Source organism: Podarcis raffonei, chromosome 1 (assembly GCF_027172205.1).
Source record: "Podarcis raffonei isolate rPodRaf1 chromosome 1, rPodRaf1.pri, whole genome shotgun sequence".
In the NCBI taxonomy this organism is placed as follows: Eukaryota; Metazoa; Chordata; class Lepidosauria; order Squamata; family Lacertidae; genus Podarcis; species Podarcis raffonei.
In genome coordinates, this window is record NC_070602.1 from 114,063,775 (window position 1) to 114,077,044 (window position 13,270).

A 13,270-nucleotide genomic window follows, 5' to 3' on the forward strand; every position below is an offset into this window, starting at 1 on the left:
GAGGGGGATCCTTATTTTACTGGGAAGCTTCAAGATTACACGGCTGTGGAGAAAGATGAAGTGATTTTGCAATGTGAAATTAGCAAAGCAAATGCTCCCGTAAAATGGTTTAAAGACGGACAAGAACTAACTCCGTCTAAGAATGTTATTATCAAGGCCGATGGCAAAAAGAGAATACTCATCCTCAAGAAGGCCTTGAAGAAAGACATTGGTCAATATACCTGTGATTGCGGCACTGATCAGACTTCTGCTAAGCTGAACATTGAAGGCAAGTTCACCCTTACTGGTGTATTATTATATTCTATTTTAAACCGCCCTGAGGATCATTCATTCGAAAGACAAGATATAAATCTTCTTAATAAACACATAAATAAAATCTTCCTGATCCTTCTGCCGTAGAACCCTGCTCATCAACATTGTCATGAAAGCTAATAATATTGGTGTGGTTTTTCCCCCTTCACAGATCGTGATATTAAGATTGTACGTCCCTTATATAGCGTGGAAATATTTGAAACAGAGACTGCACGTTTTGATACAGAAATCTCTGAGGAAGATATTCATGCTAACTGGAAACTGAAAGGGGAGCCCTTGACACAGACGCCTGTAAGCAATGCTTTTAAATATTTCCCCACTTCTAAATGAGACTTATATTGCTTAAAATATGCAGATGGGAGAACATAAACTTTTGGAAAATCTTTGGAAAATCTGAGAAAGTACTGTAGGGGTGCTGAGAAAATAATTTCTATATCAACACAATTTAAATGGCTGGAATCGTACATTGTGCAGTTAAGCAAAATATATAGAATGTAGTCATCCATGTGTCGTATTTACACAACAGAAAATATATAATTCACGGAGAGCAGTTTTAACATTAGAAATCTGAATATTGCTTTTGTAATGAAAAGCAATTGTAAGTAATATGTAAATAATATTTGATAAAAATATGTTGGTTACAATTGTTAAAGCAATGTACCAGGTGCCTCTGGAAGTTAATAACTGCAATCAGTTGGTTCGTTGTAGCCATATGTGGGGGGGGGTGTTAATGTTCCCATGTAAACAATTCAGAAAATCAATGTGCATGTTTAGCACATTAACATCTCATTGATCTGGACAATGTGTGGTTCAAGGCCTGAGGTAAAAGTTTAGTCATTGGTTGTGTGAGCAGATGGAAGGCTTGCACACAGTGCCCTGACCAACTTTAACTCTTTAACAGCTGGCTGCAACACACCCAACGCTGTTCAGGAGGGCCTCTGACCCTCCGAAGAGGCTTTTCATGAGGGTCAGTGGGCTGCAGTGGGGAGGGGAAAGATTGATTGCACAAGCTCCCTTCCGCTCACACAGTCATTAGATACAGAACAATGGGGTCCAAGTACAATGGTACCTCGGGTTACATACGCTTCAGGTTACAGACTCTGCTAACCCAGAAATATTACCTCGGGTTAAGAACTTTGCTTCAGGATGAGAACAGAAATCATGCAGCGGTGGCGCAGTGGCAACGAGAGGCCCCATTAGCTAAAGCGGTGCTTCAGGTTAAGAACAGTTTCAGGTTAAGAACAGACCTCCAGAACAAATTAAGTTCTTAACCCGAGGTACCACTGTATTGTCAATGTACATGCCAGAGAATGTGTTGTTCTGGTATTTGTACTCCGAGACAGGATGTTGAGAATCATGGTTGCAAAACAGCTGCAGCCAGTACAATGTTTTGTCCCCAAAGGGGAATAAAAGGTTGCTACCATTTTGAATATCCAAATACCAGAAATATGGACCTGATAAAAGGAAGTGAAAGCTATTGTACAAACCTTTGCATTTGTTTGCTCTTGGAAGGACTGTGAAATTAAGGAGGAAGGCAAAAGGCACTGTCTTACACTCTACAACGTGCGCTTGGACCAAGCCGGTAGCGTAGACTTCCAAGCAGCCAATGCCAAATCATCTGCCAATCTTCGAGTAAAACGTAAGTGTCTTGCAAGTGTATCTGTAAGATCACTTGTCTTTTACATCAGTAACTGAGCTAAACTCAAACAAGTTGGGAGTCAGAATGGGGCATGTGATCTGTTGTTAATGGAACAGTAAATGAGAAGGAGAGACAGTCGGGTGAGCTTAAGTTGAGGAGTAGTTATTTGATATAGTTGTGTCTCTTATTATTTCATTATAAAAACTTTTTATAAGTTAATGCTGATACTTTTAATTTAGTTATTTAGTTTGTTTGTTTTTAGATCGTGGGATAGGTATTATATAAAGATTTTCAATTAGTTAATAAGAACAGGTTGTTAGACCACTGGAATCGCCCCTCCTTATTCCAGGATGATTGGCAAGGTAGCATAATGAGTTGTTACGAAATCTAAAATATTACAAACAGACTCTCTGCTGTGCTTGGCATTTGGGGTATAAGATCTGAGAGATAACACCATGCTGACATTTGTGGAAAGTGCCAGTAGCTTGATGGACAGGAACACCCTACACAGTTGGTGACCACTTGTCTCTCTATCCAATTGTAGACCTTGCTATTTTGGAAGGCGCATGCCTTATCTAGCAAGAGGCATGCAGGGCTTGGCAAAGGAGACAGATGCAACGTAGCTTTCTTGCTGATCTTTTCATTTAAAAGGAACAGGCTCCGCAAATAGGGAATCTCCAGTGACCAGCCCTCCCCCTGAAAACCCCAAGGGCCCAGATCTAGCCAGGGAATTTAAATAGCCTCTGTACATCATACTCCCTCTCTCTTGGGGAAAGGCACTATGGCCGTTAGTAAAAGGTGCAGGTGGCTAATCTGAAGATGTTTTCTTCGTTCCGTCAAGCACGTGTAATTGGCCTGCTGAGGCCTCTGAAGGATGTAACTGTAACAGCTGGTGAAACGGCAAACTTTGAATGTGAACTCTCCTATGAGGGAATTGTAGTGGACTGGTTCTTGAAAGGACAGAAATTGGAGCCCAGTGACAAGGTATAGAAAACATTCTTTCTCTTCTCCCCTTTTTCCGTGTCAAAGCCTATTTCTTTCCCTCTTTCTCTCCTACCCCTCCCTTTTGTGAGACTGACAGTGCAATCCTATACATACTTATCTGGAAGTAAGCCCCACTGAGCTCAATGGGGCTTGCTTCCGAGTAGAGATCCATAGGATTGCACTGTAAGGCGCTATTCTAAAATGTCATTCAGAAAAATCAGTTCCTTCCACATGGTGGAAGATAAAAGTTTCCAAGTGAGAGGTGAAAGGGGTTGGGGAGGTTTTGTATCAGTGCTAACATAAAGGGATATGTAATATTTTGATATTAGTGGGGAAGTTTATGAATGTTTGCATCTCCTGATTCTTTCCCTTCTCTGAATGTAGAGCTGGCATCCAGTTCTGCATATAAGGGGATTAAGGAGATTGAAATTCCATTTCAGGCATTTGAGCAGGCTTCCAGATAACTTTCTCAGTAGCTCTGCTAGCAGAGCATTTCTCACCAGCTATTTTTAACCCTTCGTCAAGTGTGCTGTTAGCGCTAAGATGTGAACAGCCTGGAATGCAGTTCATTCAATATTTAAAATGTTTAGCAGCAAGCCATATAGTAGTATAAGTAATCACATGCAGAAGTTGCATTCAGTGAAATATTATTTGGTGCATGCTTTTTTAGATCCTCTGTTTAAGTCGTTAGAGTGTCTGTTAATGATAGGCTTACGCAGAGAATATTTGCAAAGGAAAACAGAAATATACCTGCTAAAATAAGGCATAGTTAGTGCAAGTTTGAAATTACCATAGCCAATTCAGCCTAATCAAAACATTAAATTTAAACTAGCATAGCGAGATTTAACTAAATGAATAGATTAATACTTACTGTTCCCATGAAAAGTATTTTAATGGTGAAACATTATTAGATGCATCATAAATATTTCAACTTTTATTTCAACTTTCATATTAATAGTTAGCAAGATTTTATGTTTTGCTTCTGATTAACCCATTTACATCAGTTTAAATGGACCTATGATGACACAAACAATGGTGTTTAGGGCACTCCTACCCCAGTTCAGTAAGGGATGATAATCCATGCAGAACCAAGTCTCTCCTGACTTCTTCCCAGCTGGACAGGGAAGCTATGATGAAAAGCTTCTTATACAAGTACTGTAGTTCCCCGTTTTGATTGATTTGGATTATATCAACCCTTTGAAGAAGTTTACAGTTCCAGCAATCAGCTGGTGGATTCAGTCTGCCGACTCCCACAAAACTCTAGAGGCCTTTGGGGCTTGGCGGGTGATGCAGTACAAAGAGCTGAAATTGCAACAAGAAATCAGAGAGGCCCCAATGCATGCCCAGAAGTACATGGGTGTATAACCGGGAGTCTTTGTTTACCAGCCCATTTAGACAGACATGTGCTAACACAAATGTTTGATATAAGGTCGCAACATGTTTTCTTACCAAATCTATTCTCCTGAACATTGCTTCTTCTTTTTTTAAGATCGTGCCCCGTGCTGAAGGCAGAGTTCACACCCTTGTTCTAAGAGATGTGAAACTAACAGATGCTGGAGAAGTCAAACTGACTGCAAAGGATTTCAGAACTCAAGCAAATCTTTTTGTAAAAGGTAGGCTTCCAAAAGTAACAATTTATTCCATTAGCGGTATGCTAGAGACTACTGATCTGTGTTAGGCAAAGTGCATGATTGGGCCGATCCTTTTCTGCAGTACTTTTTACACATAAAATGCTGAAAAGATTTCTGGGCATAACTCAGTCTTTTAAAAAGATCAGAATGATAGCTAGCTTTTAAATCTCTTGGGAGGAAAAAATGATGCATGTAGCACCAACATGATTTGTGGGGTTTTTTCCCTCCCTGTCCTCAGAACCACCTGTTGAGTTTACTAAGCCTCTTGAGGACCAGACTGTAGAGGAGGAAGCTACTGCAGTTCTGGAGTGTGAAGTATCCAGAGAAAACGCACCAGTGAAATGGTTCAAGAATGGCCAAGAAATCCACAAGACAAAGAAATATGATATAATTGCTGATGGCAGAGTCAGAAAACTTATCATTCACGGCTGCACACTGGACGATGCTAAAACGTACACATGTGATTCTAAAGATTTCAAGACATCTTGTTTCTTGAACGTTGAACGTAAGTTTTTCTCATAATTTCCTTATAAAGACATAGATACTTGTTTGCATGATTCCAAAGGTAGGCATGTTGCAGATATATGGGTGGGTCAAACTGATGGTGCTGTAAAACAAGCAGACCTTTGACTTAAGTGGGTTGGGCTTTTTCTTTCATCCACAAAAGTGGGAACCTTTACTTTATCATAACTCTATTAGAATAAATTATTCTAACTAAGGCCATTGCTACGAATTGAGATTCACGGATAAGAAAAAAAGAGAACGTTTTCAAACTGGAAATTTTTTCTTCCTTATAGCACCTCATGTTGAGTTCACAAAGCCCCTTACGGATATTGAAGTTAAAGAAAAAGAAGTTGCTCGGTTTGAATGTGAAATTTCCCGACCAAATGTTCAGGTCTGTAATGTTTGTGTCTCTTCATATTTGCCCTTGTCAATAGCTTTTGCACAGAATCTCACAGCATTTATTGCAGCCACCAGGAAACATTTTCTATTTTTCTAGTCACTAGGGCAGCGCCAAGCATTTAGAAGGTGGAAATTGTGCCTACTCATAGCTCAAACCAAAAGATGATCTAGGTTGTCTGCATCATTCAGTCCCACCTTCACAAGCTCCTTACTATAGATCTTCAGTTGCCAGCGTGGTGCCTGAGCAGCTTCATCTTTTTCACCCCATAAGATTTCCTTAGGTGCCCTCAAAGCCTCTGAGCACCCTTCCCACCCATTTGCTTTTCAAGGATCAGATTGGCACCTGAGCAGCTTTCTTAGGGCTGCCACGATGTGGAAATATGGATCTGAGGCATGGGTCCTTAAGGATTCTCATAGCCTGATTGTTCCCTCATGCCCACCCCCAGGGAGCCCAACCCTCCATAAGGTAAAGGTAAAGGGACCCCTGACCATTAGGTCCAGTCGTGGCCAACTCTGGGGTTGCGGCGCTCATCTCGCTTTATTGGCCGAGGGAGCCGGCATACAGCTTCCGGGTCATGTGGCCAGCATGACTAAGCCGCTTCTGGCGAACCAGAGCAGTGCACGGAAACGCCGTTTACCTTCCCGCTGGAGCGGTACCTATTTATCTACTTGCACTTGGACGTGCTTTTGAACTGCTAGGTTGGCAGGAGCAGGGACCGAGCAATGGGAGCTCACCCCGTCACAGGGATTCAAACCGCGACCTTCTGATCAGCAAGTCCTAGGCTCTGTGGTTTAACCCACAGCACCACCTGTGTCCCTACCCTCCATACCAGCCTGCTATTGGCCAATTCAGCAGGCTGACGCGGAACAGGATTTCAAGTTGTGAGTGTGAGCTGAAGCTCTCGCTCCAGCTGGGATCAACCCACCACACCCAGTCCTGCATCGTTGGCAGGTGAGGGGGGGGTGCTGGTCGTCCCACAAAGCTGCTTCCCTCCTAAAAGGGGGTAAGCAGACTTCCAGAACCTTAATAACAAAAACCAGTACTGCCAATGAAAATAAAATACACCTATCTGAATGTACATTCTGTCTACATATTTTACTTTGGTCATAGAGCCAAATGATATGCCCTTTCCAATAGGTGATTGGCACCATTGTCAATTTTCTAATTCATCTCCTCATGTGCAGCTTCCAAACAGCCGAATTGGAACGAACAATGGACCCAATACTCTCATGCTTACAGCTGATTTCTGGGTTTAGATGAAAAATAATTCCAATAAAATGTGCACCATTTGACATGTTCCTAGGGAATGCATCTATATTCACTGTGGAATATTGCTTTATGGTTTAGCTTAAAATATCATCCAGGCATGCTTTAATCTAATACAGTCAGTAATTATATATTTCAATTTCTCAGTTACTGCTTCAGTTGATATTGCAGTATCTCTTCTTTGCATTCTGTTCAACTTGATTTTTATCACTATTTTAAATATAGGCACGGTGGTTTAGGGATGGTGTTGAAATCAGAAAAGGCAAGAAGTTTGACATCATTGCTAAAGGTGCCCAGAGAATACTTGTTATCAACAAATGTCTGCTTGATGATGAGGCAGAATACGCATGTGAAGCAAAAGGAGCCAGAACCTCTGGCATGCTGACAGTGATAGGTAAAGCTAAAATCAAGTTTGTTGCATTTACATGAAAGAGCAATGGCTTGGTCACTGTTGTGATCAAATACAACTATTTTCTTCTTTTTTCTTTTTACAGAAGAGGAAGCTGTCTTTACCAAAAAACTTCCCAATGTGGAAGCAAGTGAAACAGACACTGTCAAATTGATTTGTGAAGTTTCCAAGCCTGATGCAGAAGTAACTTGGTTCAAAGGCGATGAGGAGTTGCCTGAAGGCGGTAGATATGAACAGATTGCTGATGGCCGGAAGAGAATTTTGGTCATCCACAATGCTAGTCTTGACGATGCAGCAGCATACACCTGCAAACTTCCTAGCAGTCAGACAACTGGCAAGCTGAAAGTTCATGGTAAGAAAACTACTTTGGAATTTTTCACAGGTGTTGCCAGGTGACATGTAGGGCTGGGCACTATATTGATATATCGCCCCAAACCGGTTTCTAGACCACATCGTGGTAACCATTTCAAAATAAATGACCCAGCAATATATCACAACTTGTGTGTGTGTGTGCTATGCAAAAATTCACAATACAGTCGTACCTTGGAAGTCAAACGGAATCCGTTCTGGAAGTCCGTTCGACTTCCAAAACGTTTGGAAACCAAAGTGTGGCTTCTGATTGGCCGCGGAAGCCCCGGTGGACATTCAACTTCCAAAAATAGTTTGCAAACCGGAACACTCACTTCCAGGTTTGCAGCATTCGGAAGCCAAATCGTTTTAGAATAAGCTGTTCGGAAACCAAGGTACGACTGTATTTGAAAAACCAGAAAGTCAGCCGGTGCTTCTGTGTCTCCTTGAGGTGAATGAACAGGTGCTCTTTCCTTCCTTCCTTCCTTCCTTCCTTCCTTCCTTCCTTCCTTCTGTGTGTTTGTGTGTGCATGTGCGCCTCAGCTGAGCAGTTTAAGGAAGCTCACCCCACATCCACACCTCCAGCACCTCTATGCTAGGACACGGCCATGTCAAGTCAGTCTGAGACGTCTTTTGCTGACTGAAAATATTTTTGGTTATCAATTAGATGGGGGGACGATCTACTTATCCCCATATCAAAAACTAAAAAACAATATGCCCAACGTCTTTTTCAGAACTTGCAGCAGAATTTATAACCAGGCCACAGAACATTGAAGTAATTGAAGGAGAAAAAGCAGAATTTGTCTGCTCAGTATCCAAAGAAGCCTTTGACGTACAGTGGATAAGGGATGATACTGTTCTTGAAGCCAATGATAAGTATGACATAATTTCTGACGGCAAAAAGAGAGTCCTGGTCATTAAAGAGTCTGTTCTGGATGACGATGGAACTTATTCTGTCATGGTCGGTGCAGCCAAAGCAACAGCCCGCTTGACAGTGATTGGTAAGCTTTATGGGGCTTTCTCATACATATGTGTGCATGCTTTTATTTCCTTTGTGAGGATGTAATTCGCATCATAATAATAATATGCAAATTCAAATTGCAGAAAAACTCAGGATTGTCATCCCACTGAAGGACCAACAAGTAAGAGAGGGAGAAGAACTTGTATTTAACTGTGAGGTTAATACAGAAGGTGCCAAGGCGAAGTGGTACAAAGATGAAGAAGCAATATTCGACAGCGCAAAATACATCATGGTCCATAAGGATTTAGTTTACACTCTAAGAATTAGAGACGCCCATTTGAATGACCAAGCAACCTACAACATAGTCCTGGCAAACAAGAGAGGAGAACAAGTAAAGAGCTCTGCTACTTTGACTGTGCTTGGTAAGTGTTTTCCCAGGGCTATTATTCTAGAAAAAGAGTTTCCATGAATGCCTCCCTTGTTCTCTTATAATGGCAATGGTGCCCACTTGAGAGGTGTGCCATTCCAGAGAGGAATGGCAGACTAAGATGTTGGGCAATGCCGAAATGGCAAAACTGACCGGAAAGCTCAGGAACCAAGAAGACCAAAAATTTCAATAAACAATGGGGGAAATTTATAATTTATTTGGGAGACCCAAATAAAACATTAGCAGGACTGCAATAACACTTGTAAGGTAGCAAATATTATGGATAAAATGGAGAGACATAAAATATGGACTATGAGATAATATGCAGTTGAAAAGGATAACAATAGGACCCATGGAAGGGATGGTGGGAGAGGGAGAGAGAGGTGCTGGAACTGATTTCTGGCTGGGGAAAAAGTCCTGGTGTTTTCTTATTCTAAGTGGCACAGGCTTTCACTCTTGCCAAATTACTGTTTGGATGAGGATGTAAATTAACAACACTTTTCAAACCACTTCTCTCTTAAACAGAGGAAGACCTCAGAATTATTGAGCCTCTTCAAGACGTTGAAACCATGGAGAAGAAGTCTGTCACATTCTGGTGTAAGGTTAACCGCCTCAACGTAACCCTCCAGTGGACAAAGAATGGTGAAGAAGTCACCTTCGACCGCCGCATTTTGTACAAAGTGGATAAATACAAGCATTCGCTTATCATTAAAAACTGTGGATTTATAGATGAAGGGGAGTACGTTGTTACTGCTGGCCAAGACAAGTCGGCTGCAGAGCTTATTATCACGGAGGCACCTGCAGATTTCATTGAGCACTTGCAGGACCAGACAGTCACTGAATTTGATGATGCAGTCTTCAGTTGCCAGCTTTCCAAAGAGAAAGCAATGGTGAAGTGGTACAGAAATGGAAGAGAAATTAAAGAGGGCAAAAAGTAGGTGCAGGTGCTTTTAACTGGTTGGTGGTATACTATGGTTGCTGTCTGGATTCTTGCCTCTGAATTTAACACATAATCCTTTTTTTTTCTGTCTGCAATAAAGGTATCAGTTTGAAAAGGATGGAAATTTACACAGGTTAATCATAAAAGACTGCAGGCCAGAGGATGAATGCGAGTATTCCTGTGGTGTGGATGACAGGAGATCCAGAGCAAGACTTTTTGTGGAGGGTATGTTTACAATTTCTATTTATCTTTCACCTTTCAATATTTTTTTTGTAAAAAAAAAAAGAAGTATGTCAACGCAATCTAAATTTTATTCTTATTTTGACCAGAAATTCCTGTGGAGATTATCCGACCACCGCAAGATATTTACGAAGCCCCTGGCTCTGATGTCCTTTTCTTTGCTGAACTGAATAAAGATAAGGTGGAAGTCAAATGGTTGAGAAATAACATGATAATAGTCCAGGGAGATAAACACCAAATGATGAGTGAAGGAAAAGTCCATAGGCTGCAAGTCTGTGAGATTAGGCCTCGCGATCAAGGAGAATATAGATTTATTGCCAAAGATAAAGAAGCTCGAGCTAAGCTAGAACTGGCAGGTAAGCCTCTGAAATTTTTTAACAATAAAATAATATTTATATGAGTAATGCAACATTTTAAATACTTTTTCTGGGTGTTAATTTCAGTGATTAACACACTACTAGTGGTAATAAAAAAGCTCTGTAACTGAGAACCTACAATCACGTTGGATGATTCTCACGTGTTTCTGTAGCCTTTATTATACAGCTTTCTAATGTAGCTTCTGTGCATTTAGAAGTCAAAATGACCCAGCACAGATTAATTATCTTTGCATGTTGGAGGCAACAATAGTGCCCCCACTGACCAGAATGGGACAAGATGGTGTCTATACAACATTACTAATGGTTATGATTTTGGTTCTCCCTTCGCACCAAAGTTGCTTAAAAATCACAAAACAGCTCACTGCGCTGTTGTTTTCTGTTTCAGATTTTCTGTAACGTATTTCATTGTTTGTTTGTTTTACTAGCTGCTCCAAGAATAAAGATAGCTGATCAGAACCTTGTGGTAGATGTTGGGCAGCCATTGACTATGGTGGTTCCATATGATGCCTACCCACGAGCAGAAGCTGAGTGGCTGAAGGGAGAAGAAGCCTTGCCCACTCTTACTGTTGATACAACACCTGAGAGTACCTCCTTCAGAATTCACGAAGCAAAGACGACTGACAGAGGGAGTTACAAGATCATCCTTAAAAATAAGCATGGCCAAGCTGAAGCACACATCAATGTTCAAGTTATTGGTAAGCTCATCATTTCCTATGGCCAAGGGTTCTTGTTCTTTCTGATGTAGAAAATGAAAGCATTGGTATATAATGATGACAGAAATAAGAAACTGCATCCACGAACCTCACTAAGTTGTTATTGTTTTATGAAACCCAAAGCAAATCCCAAATTCTTTTAAGTAAACATACTTTTGCTTTATTCCCAGATGTCCCTGGCCCAGTTAGAAACCTGGAAGTAACTGAGACATTTGATGGTGAAGTTAGCCTTGCCTGGGAGGAACCAGAAAGTGATGGTGGTAGTAAAATCACTGGGTATGTTGTTGAAAGGCGTGATGTCAAACGAAAGACCTGGATTTTGGCAACGGATCGTGCTGACAGTTGTGAATACACAGTGACTGGCCTTCAAAGGGGAGGCGTGGAGTATCTCTTCCGCGTGAGTGCGAAAAACAGAGTGGGCACCGGTGAGCCAGTCGAAACAGACAAACCTGTGGAAGCCAAGAGTAGATTTGGTAAGAAAATTGTTATTTGGAGACTAGAATTTGTTGAAGTTCTGTTGAATAGGAAAATAACGTGTTTTTTAAAAAAAATCTCTTATGACCTTGCAGATGTCCCAGGACCTCCTCTCAATGTACAAGTTGTTGATGTGAACAGATTTGGTGCGTCTCTTACTTGGGAACCCCCAGATTATGATGGAGGGTCTCCGATTACGGGCTATATCATTGAATTACGTGACAGAGCTTCGATCAAGTGGGAACCAGCCATGACCACAGGAGCACATGACTTAGCTGGAACCTTAACTGATGTGGTGGAAAACAAAGAATACTTTTTCAGAGTCAGAGCTCAAAACCAGGTTGGAATTGGCAAACCTAGTGCTTCTACACATGCGGTGAAGATAATGGATCCAATTGGTTAGTATGCAGGCGATAAGAAAATATTTCTAGATAGTTATAATATCATTTGCTTATAAAACAGGAAAACAGGAAAGACTTGAGGTGAATCAGTTGATATATCTCAAACAAAAGTCCAGTGTTTATTATTCAGTTTCATAGAAACCATTATATATATTTTTTGGGAAATTAGCAGTGTCAGAAAATGAAAATAATAGAAGCTCCACATAAGCTCTAAAAGAAGGACCACCGTTGATGTTCAGTGAGGAAGGATCTATGGTAATAATACTGTAATCTATTTAGTAGAAGACTATGACAAGAATCTAGCAAGCTACCTTTGGCATACTCTAAGGCTTGCACATATGCACTAATGCATGGGTAGGCAAACTAAGGCCCAGGGGCCGGATCTGGCCCAATCGCCTTCTAAATCTGGCCTGTGGACGGTCAGGGAATCAGCATGTTTTTACATGAGTAGAATGTGCCCTTTTATTTAAAATGCATCTCTGGGTTATTTGTAGGGCATAGGAATTCGTTCATTATTTTTTTCAAACTATAGTCCATCCCCCCTCAAGGTCTGAGGGACAGTGGACCGGCCCCCTGCTGAAAAAGTTTCCTGACCCCTGCACTAATGCCTATTGTTTCTATACACAACATGCCCCTATGTCACATCACATGTACTTTGGACATTCCTGCTAGTTTCAAAACAGCGGTTTGGCATGGGCTTAGGATACTGTTGTATGAGGAACTCAAGAGTAGCCCTTCTAGACTTGTGGGACTAGTTGCATAGTTCTTCTGATTCTGGCCATCTGTTATATTGTGCAAATCATTGTGTTTTGCAGAAAAACCAAGTCCTCCCATTAACCTCGACCATTCTGACCAAACTATGTCATCTGTGAAACTTACATGGGAACCTCCTTTGAAAGATGGAGGCAGCCCAGTACTGGGCTACATTATTGAAAGGCGCGAAGAGGACACAGACAACTGGATCCGTTGCAATGCAAAACTTGTGCCTAGTCTTAATTATAAGGTAGCATATTCTTTTACGAAGTAAAATGCCTATTAAGGTTTTTTTAAAAAAATAAAAAATAGTGATTATTAATTATGACATTTTCCTCTGTCTTCATAGGTAACTGGGTTGAAACCTCTAGCCAGGTATTATTATAGAGTATCTGCAGAAAATGCTGCTGGTGTGTCAGATCCTGCTGAAGCTATTGGACCACTGACTGCTGATGATCCTCACAGTAAGTTGAATTCTAGTTTCTTGTCAT

At 41.1% G+C, this 13,270-nt stretch overlaps 1 protein-coding gene across 1 annotated transcript in view; it reads left to right on the forward strand.

The window, feature by feature from the left end:
• Positions 1 to 13,270, forward strand: part of TTN (titin) — a 292,385-nt gene that overhangs the window by 185,764 nt on the left and 93,351 nt on the right. The window contains exons 149-167 of the mRNA XM_053410245.1: positions 2 to 268; positions 464 to 603; positions 1,825 to 1,951; positions 2,793 to 2,935; positions 4,425 to 4,548; positions 4,805 to 5,071; positions 5,364 to 5,461; positions 6,962 to 7,130; positions 7,231 to 7,497; positions 8,228 to 8,494; positions 8,598 to 8,876; positions 9,407 to 9,815; positions 9,922 to 10,046; positions 10,151 to 10,417; positions 10,864 to 11,133; positions 11,322 to 11,624; positions 11,721 to 12,023; positions 12,842 to 13,029; positions 13,129 to 13,243. Of these exons, the coding sequence (XP_053266220.1) occupies positions 2 to 268; positions 464 to 603; positions 1,825 to 1,951; positions 2,793 to 2,935; positions 4,425 to 4,548; positions 4,805 to 5,071; positions 5,364 to 5,461; positions 6,962 to 7,130; positions 7,231 to 7,497; positions 8,228 to 8,494; positions 8,598 to 8,876; positions 9,407 to 9,815; positions 9,922 to 10,046; positions 10,151 to 10,417; positions 10,864 to 11,133; positions 11,322 to 11,624; positions 11,721 to 12,023; positions 12,842 to 13,029; positions 13,129 to 13,243 (4,128 nt within the window). The remainder of the gene's footprint in view (position 1; positions 269 to 463; positions 604 to 1,824; positions 1,952 to 2,792; positions 2,936 to 4,424; positions 4,549 to 4,804; positions 5,072 to 5,363; positions 5,462 to 6,961; positions 7,131 to 7,230; positions 7,498 to 8,227; positions 8,495 to 8,597; positions 8,877 to 9,406; positions 9,816 to 9,921; positions 10,047 to 10,150; positions 10,418 to 10,863; positions 11,134 to 11,321; positions 11,625 to 11,720; positions 12,024 to 12,841; positions 13,030 to 13,128; positions 13,244 to 13,270) is intronic.